This window comes from Alternaria dauci, chromosome 1 (genome assembly GCF_042100115.1).
Source record: "Alternaria dauci strain A2016 chromosome 1, whole genome shotgun sequence".
Taxonomy (NCBI): Eukaryota; Fungi; Ascomycota; class Dothideomycetes; order Pleosporales; family Pleosporaceae; genus Alternaria; species Alternaria dauci.
This window is the reverse complement of record NC_091272.1, coordinates 6,417,668-6,427,713: the sequence shown is the minus strand read 5'-3', so window position 1 is coordinate 6,427,713 and position 10,046 is coordinate 6,417,668. Positions and strand designations below refer to the sequence as shown.

General features: G+C 52.9%; 5 protein-coding genes across 5 annotated transcripts; 4 read left to right on the top strand and 1 right to left on the bottom strand.

Annotated features, from left to right (window-relative positions):
- Nucleotides 1-317: 317 nt before the first annotated feature.
- ACET3X_001994 (uncharacterized protein) lies at nucleotides 318-1,556 on the top strand (the record flags this gene model as incomplete). Its single annotated transcript, XM_069447348.1, has 1 exon — nucleotides 318-1,556. One exon carries the CDS (start codon nucleotides 318-320, stop codon nucleotides 1,554-1,556), a length of 1,239 nt encoding a protein of 412 aa, XP_069312236.1.
- A 1,590-nt stretch (nucleotides 1,557-3,146) lies between these two features.
- ACET3X_001993 (uncharacterized protein) lies at nucleotides 3,147-4,151 on the top strand (the record flags this gene model as incomplete). The annotated part of the gene is made up of 1 exon (XM_069447347.1): nucleotides 3,147-4,151. The coding sequence occupies one exon, from the start codon at nucleotides 3,147-3,149 to the stop codon at nucleotides 4,149-4,151; it is 1,005 nt and encodes a 334-aa protein (XP_069312235.1).
- Nucleotides 4,152-4,209: 58 nt separating this feature from the next.
- ACET3X_001992 (uncharacterized protein) lies at nucleotides 4,210-5,093 on the bottom strand (the record flags this gene model as incomplete). The annotated part of the gene is made up of 2 exons (XM_069447346.1): nucleotides 4,210-4,585; nucleotides 4,648-5,093. The coding sequence occupies 2 exons, from the start codon at nucleotides 5,091-5,093 to the stop codon at nucleotides 4,210-4,212; spliced, it is 822 nt and encodes a 273-aa protein (XP_069312234.1).
- A 1,302-nt stretch (nucleotides 5,094-6,395) lies between these two features.
- Nucleotides 6,396-7,430, top strand: ACET3X_001991 (uncharacterized protein; the record flags this gene model as incomplete). Its single annotated transcript, XM_069447345.1, has 1 exon — nucleotides 6,396-7,430. One exon carries the CDS (start codon nucleotides 6,396-6,398, stop codon nucleotides 7,428-7,430), a length of 1,035 nt encoding a protein of 344 aa, XP_069312233.1.
- A 694-nt stretch (nucleotides 7,431-8,124) lies between these two features.
- Nucleotides 8,125-9,828, top strand: ACET3X_001990 (uncharacterized protein; the record flags this gene model as incomplete). Its single annotated transcript, XM_069447344.1, has 4 exons — nucleotides 8,125-8,771; nucleotides 8,835-9,045; nucleotides 9,160-9,608; nucleotides 9,660-9,828. The coding sequence occupies 4 exons, from the start codon at nucleotides 8,125-8,127 to the stop codon at nucleotides 9,826-9,828; spliced, it is 1,476 nt and encodes a 491-aa protein (XP_069312232.1).
- Nucleotides 9,829-10,046: the final 218 nt, after the last annotated feature.

Genomic DNA, 10,046 nt, shown 5'->3' with positions numbered 1-10,046 from the left:
GTGTAACAGTCGGGGCGCTCAATGCGGCAGTCCCAAGAGACGTGCTACCAATGCGCAGCACGAGGGAAGAATGGGCGGTTGGAGTCGAGGGAGTGAATGTGTTGGTGACTGTGCGGAGAGAGACGTCTGGCGTCGTGTACTCCATATGAGACGGCAGGCGCGCGGGACCGGGATCACGCTTGCAGCCTAGCGCCATCCGGCCGCTGAACCATTCCGCTTGCCTGCCCGAACTTTTTTCTTGTGCACCATCTGCTACTTTTACCTCAACACCCCCAGCGCACCCCAATTCTACACGATTCACGAACACATTACGCGCAATGGCTTCCGACAAGAAGGCTTCCAAAAAGTCGAGCGGCGACAAGAAGCAGAAGAAGACCTCTGCTACCAAGAACGTCGAGGCACCGCTTGACGTGATCAAGAACTTCCTCGAGCAGCAGGGAGAGAAGAGCGCTGCCGGCAAGCTCGAGGAGTTTGCGCAGTCTCTGCAGGATGCTGTGAAGAATGCGCCCGAGCCAATGGACGTCGACGAGGAAAGCGCGTCCAGCAGCGACTCGAGCAGTGATTCCAGCAGCGATTCCAGCAGCGATTCCAGCAGCGATTCCAGCAGCGAATCCGAGGCTGAAGCAGAGCCAAAGAAGACCAAGAAGACTGCTGCGAAGGAAGCGCCGGCCAAGGAGGACGCCTCCAGCTCATCAAGCTCTTCCGACTCGAGCTCTGACTCGTCCAGCGACAGCTCCGACTCTGATTCCGAATCCGAGAAAGAAAGCGCGCCAGCCAAAGCAAAGGCTGTAGTGAAGAAGGCAAAGAAGGCCAAGTCGGTCTCGTCATCCTCGGCCTCTTCCAGCGAATCTAGCGACTCCAGCGACTCTAGCGATTCCGATAGCAGCTCCGAAGACGAGCCCGCCAACGTTCCCCTCCCTGACTCCGACTCGTCGGATGCGTCGAGCGACTCTTCGAGCGATTCCGACAGCGATTCCAGCGACTCATCTAGCGACAGCAGTTCCGAATCAGAGGCTGAGGAGAAGACGACAAAAGCAAAGAAGAGCAAAAAGGCCGCTTCTGTGTCATCCTCGTCTGCATCGAGCTCCTCGGACTCTTCAGATTCTAGCGATTCCAGCGACTCAGACAGCTCTTCCGATAGCTCCTCAGCCAGCTCTTCCGACTCCTCATCAGACAGCGACAGCGATGACGAGAAAAAGCCCGCAGCCCTCGAGCGCAAGACCTCAGGCAGCGACTCCTCCGCCACCCTCCCTGCAGACTCCCCCGCGCCCCCTTCCAACAAGCGCAAAGCCAGCTCTCCCTCGGCCGACGCTCCCAAGTCAAAGCGCAGCCACGTCGAAAACCGCTTCCAGCGCATCAAGCCCGACGTCAAAGTCGACCCCAAGCTCGCTAGCAATGCCTACGTTTCCTACGATTACGCGGACCGCGCGCACGCCAAGTTGATTGTTACAAAAGGAAAGGGCTTCACCAAGGAGAAGAACAAGGGAAAGAGGGGAAGCTACCGGGGCGGCATGATTGACACGAGTGGTGGAAAGGGTATCAAGTTTGAAGACTAAGCTTGTCGGTGGTGCTGTATTGTGGATAATCCGCGAGACATTCATGAAACTACCAAGAGGATAGAGCAAAAGACGCGCCATGAGCGCAAAGAGATGGCGAATACGGAGTTATGTTATACCAAAAGCAGCATACCCTTCACTGGCGCGATTGTCGCAAGACTTTGGTTTGCAAGAGGCGGCATTACTCTTGAATTTATAGATTTGTAAATGTTTTGGTCTTACATTTTTTGCAGTTATAATACATCTGTACACTCCAGCCTATGCATGTATCGTCCTCACGTCCCTCTCCGTCTTTCATGTTGCGATGTACATGCTCTCGCATTGTCTATCCTGCCTCCATTCACCCAAAAGCACATCAATTCATCCCGTCATTCCACCACCCCCTACCACATACGCCAACCCCTCACTTCTCCTCCTCAAACTCCACCGGCAGATTCATACCCACCCTCCTCGCACTCAGTCTCACCCTCTCCTCCTCCGTCATACCCATACCAGGATTATACCGCTCCAGCAACGCCGAATGAGTGCGTTGCGCCTGTACATATTGTATAAACTGTTCCGCCTGCGCAATCTGGCTTTGTGCGTTGCCAGTGGGGCTTGGCCGGGATAGTGTTTGGCGTATGCGCTGCTGGAGTTTTGAAGGCGAAGAGAGCTTTTGGTGCTGTGTGCGCGTTGTTTGGGGTGTGGAGGGGAGTTCGCGGAGGAGACGCCGGTATATGGATCGGATTTGGGGGCTGGACGTTTGTGCCATTTTTGCTTTGGGGGTTCGGTGGAGGGAATCGATTCAGGATTGGACGTAATGGTGGAGCGATTGTGAGTTTCGAGATTGGTGTGTCGTCTAAATGTTGGTGTTGAAGAAGTCCGCTCCGGAAGTGCTGCGGCGAAAAGATGGGCAGTTGTAACGCTTGGGCCATGCGTGAACTTCATCGACTGCCCGCGATTGACAAGAACTTCTTGTGTGAAAACGGAATGAACAACTTACCGCCGAGTTCGCGCTACGTATGTCGGAATTGCGTACAGCGATTGTCGCGCCAACACTCCACACTCCTCACACGGCCGCAATTACGCCCACAGTCCACCGATACTGCGTCTCAAGATGAAGCGCCAAACGCGAGGTTACGGATACACAAGCATTGGAATGGGGATGCCAGGGCGAAATTCAGGCTGACGTCGCCCACGAAGAGTACACTGCATATGAGCAAGACAAAACCTAATTTCCACCTGGAATTGAGCGAAGAGCAAAAACCAAATGTGCCGTACGAGGAACCACGACCAATGTCGATGCGCGAGAGACGGATGCGGAGAAGAGCAGGGATACCTGGATCCTCGACAGTTGCAGCTGTGGAAAATGCGTTCTTGCCGGCGCGAGTCAGGCGGGACATTCTCGAGGAGATGGGAGGTGTGGAGGCAAGAGGAGATGCAAAGGGCGATGCATTATCGCAACTTGACGCACAACAGCCAAAACAACCCGGGCGAAAATCAAAAGAGTCATTGTGGAGTGGGCAAGCAGGAGAAGATGCTTTATCGCAGCTTGAGTCACAACTCGCTGCACAACCAACGTCTCGAAAGAAGCGGAAGGGGAAAAAGGCAATGGACGTTGGACCAGAGCTGATACCATCCCCACCCTCACCACCCCTAGGCACAAAACCGAATCCCCAGCCAACCACCGAGGCTCCAGTCACCGCCAAATCGCTTGCCCAGAACAAACTCCAAGGTTTCAACTGGTACTGGGACACATTCCCTCCCACAATCGCCCAAAAGACCACCGCAAACAACTTCTTCAACACACATGGTCGCTCCGCAAAACTCCTCCGCAGCGTCGCGCAATTCCGCCTCTTCCCCGAATCCGATGTACCAGAAGTAGCTTTCGTGGGGCGCTCCAACGTCGGCAAGTCATCGCTCCTCAACGCCGTCATGGGCGCAGATATAAAAGCCCTCTTAGCCCGCACCTCGTCCACACCCGGTTTCACAAAGACGATGAATCTCTATGGCGTCGGCCCAGGCAACGGCGTTACCATCAAAAAGATGCCAGATGGACGAGACAAGATTGTGGGTATTGGGGGTATGACGATTGTTGATATGCCGGGGTATGGAGAGGGCAGTTTGGCGAGTTGGGGAGCGGAGATTATGAAGTATATCACGAATCGGAAACAGCTGCGCAGAGTCTTTGTTCTGATTGATGCTGAGCATGGGATCAAGGATAAGGATCGCTCCCTGCTTGCTTCGTTAAGACTCGCGGGTGTGAGTCATCAGGTTATTATGTCTAAGCTAGACAGGATATATATTCCTGATGCGAAGGAGATTAAGCGGCATGATGGGAAGGCGCTGAGGCGTCTGAGTCCAAAGGGCACAGCCGAGGAACTTAGGAAGGCGATGGAGAAACTCAAAGGCGATATTCAGCCGCCGGTTGGTGGTGGTGCGCTGGGAGAGATATTGGGGGTTAGTGCGGAGACGGTGGTCGAAGGCAAAAGGCTGGGCGTTGATCATGTGAGGTTTGCGGTATTGAAAGCAGTGGGGTTGGATGCGAAGTACCAGAAAGAAAGTGATCTGAAGAAGGAGAGTGGTATTGACCAGCATACGCTGAGTTGGAGGTAGAAAGACGACCAAAAGCCAAATCTACCACCTCTCCATTTATCATTTCTCCATAAATGCCTCACAACTTCGCCCGCAGCTCGCGCGCTGGTATCTCAGGTAACGGCGACTCCAAACTCTTCGGAATCAAATGCTCCACGTCCCCTATATTGAGATACCGCGGATGGCACTGCGACAGCGACGTTATGCCCAGTAACCGCATCGTCGTTTCCAACTCGTCTTTCATAATGTCGATAAAGTGCTCCACGCCTTCTTGTCCGTATGTCAACGAGTACAGGAACGGACGGCCCATGCCAACGGCCTTTGCTCCTAGACATAGAGCCTTGACTATATCTGTCCCGCGGCGGACACCACAGTCGAGATAAACTTCCAGGTGGCTGAAGACTTCGGGATGGTGGCGGCGGATTTCGAGGAGCGTTAGGAGGGAGGGTGGTGAACTGCGACAGGTTAGTACAGTGTCAGGTCGATGCGGATCAATGGGTGTAGGAGGCTGACGTACGTGTCCAGGTTACGGCCTCCATGGTTGGTTATCACAATACCGTCAAGCCCGTGTTCCATAGCTAGTACTGCGTCTTCGGCTGTTTGGACCCCCTTTGCGACGATGGGTAATTTGGTCGCTTTGCGAAGCCAGGCGATGTCCTCCCAGTTGAAAGTATCGTCAATATATCCGCCCATCGTGCGACCCAGACCACCTCCTTTCTTATCATTTGTTGCTGCGGCTCCGCTGATCGCTGCTTTGGCAAAAGTTGCTGATTCGACTTTTACACGCTCATCTCCTTCTCTTTTTCCTTGTACAGGCCCGTCAATGGTAAACCATACGCCCTTGATCCCGTTCCTCTCTGCGTCTTTGAGAAGAGCTTCCGAAGCCTTGCGGTCCTTGTTGACGTAAAGTTGGAAGAAGAACGGTATAGAGTCTTTTTGTACGCTCCCCGTAATCTCCTTCATGGTAAACGATGCGTTTGTTGAAATACACTGCGCCACCCCGTAGCCCTCACACCCCCTCGCCAACGCCAACTCTCCGTCTGGATGCGCCAGCCGTGCCATTGCCGCTGGACTTACGAAAAATGGCAAGTCGACCTTCTGTCCCAACATACTCGTGCTAGTATCAACATGACGAATGTTCCTCAGTAACCTAGGTCGGAACCAGATTCGATCAAACATGCTCTTATTCGTGTCTCTCGTCACGAGATTCGTTGCGCCGCTGGAATAGAACGCCCATGCTTTCTTGCCGAGAACCTTTTCAGCTACGGCTTCGAAGTCGTAACTGTTAATCAGACTGGTCAATGGGGGCTTAGAACCGATTGAGAGGCCCGGTTGAGTGGCTTCTGTTGGCGGTGGTTTTAACAGATCGTAGGAAGGCGCAGAGGAGGATACTTTGCCGATACATTTACTGGAACCCAAGGTCTTTGATATCAATGTGGGTGAGTGAACGGAGTTGTAGGTTAGCGAGGCGTCAAGGCCGGCGTGTTTGGTTATTACTGGAGACGTTAGTTTTGGTTTCTTCGAACCATATTGGTCAGCTAGTCAAATCATTCTTGATCAACATGACTACCACTATTGAGCACTTTAATGGGCCGTTTCCTCTTGCGACAGCCTCCCGGGCTGGCTTTGCTTGTTCAAAAAGCCGACACATGGTTCGCAATCGTTATCAAACACCGGCAGGTATTGCTTACTTTCATTGCCACCGGGATGACTGGGAATAAATTCCGTTATATCCCATACCACATCATCTACCACAATCCAGCAGTCCTGCTCGCTCGCGTGCTTCTTTATTTCTTCCACAGAAACAACCTTTCCTGCCATGTCTTCAAAGGTCTTGCAAAGAATTGTTGATACGCCAACTGAACACGATAACCACTCAAATCTGGAACGTTGGTAATCTACGCGAGGCTGTTAATTGGCGGCGGAGGTTACCTCGCTGGTTGATCTACCGATGATGATTGCGGAGAAGTGGGTCCGGCAGGAACTCCGATCCCTCGCTGGGAGTGACGAGCCACCAACATTTGCGACCGCGGCCGACATCACCACCACTTCCAGCCACCCTACAGCCACGGATAATGGAGGCCGAGAGGAGAAAGTCACGCGAGGATAATGTCTGCGTCCCTAGCCCGCACAGTCGGTCGAGATACCGTTCCGATGACACGCGCCGTCGGTATATGAGTGATTCGGCATAGTTGTCTTTCATGGCATATCGTTTGAGAAAATAAACTTCTGACTTCACGCCAATTCAATCTCCCCACAAACAACATGCGTATTCTCATCACAGGGGCTGCTGGCTTCATCGGCCAGCTCGTAGCGAAGAAGCTTCTCGATGACGAGAAAGGCGCGCATTCTCTCATCCTAACCGACATCATCGAACCGCCTATCCCAGATGCGCGTTCCCAGAGCCAGGCACAAGCCATCAAGGCAGACCTGTGTACGGAAGCAGGCTCCGTCGTTACCAAAGATATAGAAGCCGTCTATGTCTTCCACGGCATCATGTCCTCAGGTGCCGAAGCCGATTTCGAGCTGGGTATGAAAGCAAACTTCGACGCAACCCGCGCATTGCTCGAAGCCATCAGGAAGACGTGTCCAGGAGCAAGAGTAATATACGCCTCAAGTCAGGCAGTGTACAACAACTCCGTCACACTACCTGTCACGGAAACCCAACTGCCGACACCAGAGACGAGCTACGGCGCAGAGAAGATGATGTGCGAGTACCTCGTTACTGAATACACACGACGCGGCTTCATCGACGGTATCTCGCTTCGCTTTCCTACTGTCTCGGTACGGCCCGGGAAGCCCACCGCTGCGGCAAGTTCCTTCATCAGCGGCATGATCCGCGAACCGATCAATGGCATCAAATGCGTTATTCCATTAGAAGACAAGCAATGGCGACACTGGCTCTGTTCCCCTCGCATCCTAGTCCAGAATCTAGTCTACGCGGCTACAGAGTTCGACATCAACCGCCTCGCAAAGTTCGACCGCTGCCTGAACTTCCCTGGCATCGGCGTCTCAGTGCAGGACATGATGGACTCGCTTGCTAGGGTAGGAGGTGCCGATAAGCTTGCACTGTTAGAGATGAAGGACGAGCCTGCTCTCAGGAAGATACTATATTCATGGCCTGCAGATTTCGATAACTCAAAGGCTTTGAACCTGGGGTTTGTGAGAGATACGGGATTTGATCAGATCGTCAGGGATTATGTGGAGGGGTTGGCACCGAAAGCTAGTGTGAAAGGGGACGAGAGAGTGAGCCAGAAGGCTGAGAATGTACGGGTGAATGCTGTTGAGATAGCAGCGTGATACTGTACGCTTTATTGTAGCTGGAATGCATGGTTGCTTCACATTCATAAGACCATGCGTTCCCCCTGATTATAATCGAACTGTCGAATAAGTAACCATACGTGTGAATAATCTCTACTATGCGAAACCGCGTGGTTCCCTATCTGAATAGTCTATCTCGATACCTACACCAACGTCTTGCAATTTAGCCAGCACCAATGACCTCACCCCCTCTTAATGCACCTGCTGTATGCGGTGCAAACATACCCACAGCCCGTGACTGGACGCATGTGCTGCATGTTGGCACAGCCCATCGGCTCTACATGAAATACCGTGATCGGCGCGACCTCCGGGTCTCCCCCTCAGTTCATCCGACAAACATCATCACCAACTCGCCCAAAAGCCGATGGTGTACCACACGACCTCGTCTCGAGGACATCTCGGTCAACACGCCGTGGTCTGTTGACTTGGCTGACCACGACGACTGTAATCCACAGGAACGATCTTACCCAGTCGGAAGATGTGTCGCACTGCGGGATTCCCCGCACCTCATCCTACACTAAACTCAATGATGCTGAAGATTAACAAAACGTGATATGGGATGTCGGAAGGCTAGTATAAGAAAAGGCTTACCCCAGGTTTGTGGGGTAGCGCCATCCACGCTCCCGTTCTAGAGCGCCTCCCTCCTCACCATATACGTCACTCTATCGTTGCTATGGACGTCGAAAAGCATTCTCTTGAGAAAGATCTGGCATGTGAGCACATCGAAGCAACGAACGAGTCTCGCAACCCAGTACCGGAGATCCTGCGCGGTCACACACCTGAGCAACTCAAAGCCCTCGAAAAGAAACTGGTGCGGAAAATCGATTTTCGAGCCCTGCCTATTCTGATCGTGCTCTTCTTGCTCAACGTGCTCGACCGAAATGCCATCGCTAATGCACGTCTCGGAGGTCTGGAGGCCACGCTGGGCATCGACGATGTGCAGTATCAAACCGCTGTGATGGTACTGTGGGCTGGTTACATCTCCATGATGATACCCTCGAACATGCTTCTCTCCATATTCAAGCCCAGGTTGTATCTTCCCACCGTGGTCATCGTTTGGGGTGTTGTGTCTGGTGCTACAGGCTTTGTGCAAAATCACGCTGGATTGGTTGCACTAAGGTTCCTGGTCGGTGTGACTGAAGCACCGTACTTTCCTGGATGCATCTTCTTCCTCTCATGCTGGTATACGCGAAAAGAGCTACCAAGTCGTATTGCCACTTTTTACTCCGGATATACCCTGTCCTCGGCATTTGGTGGGTTGATCGCAGCGGGTATCGTCGATGGTATGGAAGGGCTTGGTGGTTATCCGAGCTGGCGCTGGTAAGTTGTGACTGTACAGATGCATTTGAGACATACACTGACTTTGTCCTCCCAAACCTCCAGGATCTTCATCTTGGAAGGAGCGCTCACAGTTGTTATGGCTTTCGCTGGGTATGCTCTTCTGCCGAACTATCCTTCGAACACGTCCTTCTTGTCGCCAGAAGAGACGGCAATGGCGCAGTGGCGACTCAATCGCGAAAACGACGGCGTGGCAGATGAAGTGAAGGATTCCGTGTTCGTTGGGCTGAGGCAGGCCTTCTCCGACCCGAAAGTAGTACGTATCTTCTCCGCCTCGTGTTCACTTCCCCGAAAGACTATGGTTGTCGCCATAAATCGATGTCGAGAATGTTTGTCTATATACGTTTTGCTGACTCTACACCACCTCTAGCCACTCCTTGTCTTCATCCAGACATGCGCCGTCGTATCCATGAGCTTCACATACTTTTTTCCTTCCATCGTCCAGACGCTTGGCTTCCCTCGTGTCGAGACGCTTCTGCTTACTGCACCTCCTTACTTCCTGGCATTCATATTCTCCGTTCTGAACTCGTGGCATTCCGGACACTCGGGCGAGCATTGCTTTCACATCGTCGCTGCATGCGTCATCTCCGCAGTCGGTCAGATCATCTCCATGTCAACGTATCAAACTGGGCCGCGCTACTTTGCCATGTTCCTGCAGGCCATGGGGTCATTCTCCGCCTTTCAACTCATTCTGCCATGGGTCTCGGCAACGGTCGCACGGCCAAAGGCGAAGAGAGCGGTTACACTTGCGTTGGCAACTGCCGTGTCGAATGCGACCAACATCGCTACCGCTTACCTGTACCCTGCATGGAGCGCACCGTAAGTATCCAAGCCCATGCTACGCGGACTTGTACTAACAGAGCGACCCAGTCTCTATCGCATGGGCTGTATCGTATTGACAGTAGCACTGCTTTGCTGCGCAACTGCGTCATTAGTGTTGCGTTTTTGGCTGCAGAAGCTGAATCGCAAGTCGGATCAGGCTGTAGGACTGGAGGGTGTTGCCAATGGCCCCGGTCTTCTGTTCCGCTACACCCTGTAAACATGTTGTATGCACAGACATGCGGTGCAGGTTGTAGCGCCTTGTAATACTGCGATACTCCCGGATAAGTGTTGACAGTTCGTTATTGCGTAACATGCCACATCTTACCCCAGTCACCGGGTTCCTACGTGCGATGAGCTGTGCGTTCTGCCACTGGGTAGGGTCAACGGATGGTAGTGATTGTGTTGACGAGACGTGGGATGTTGAAACGTCGCCGC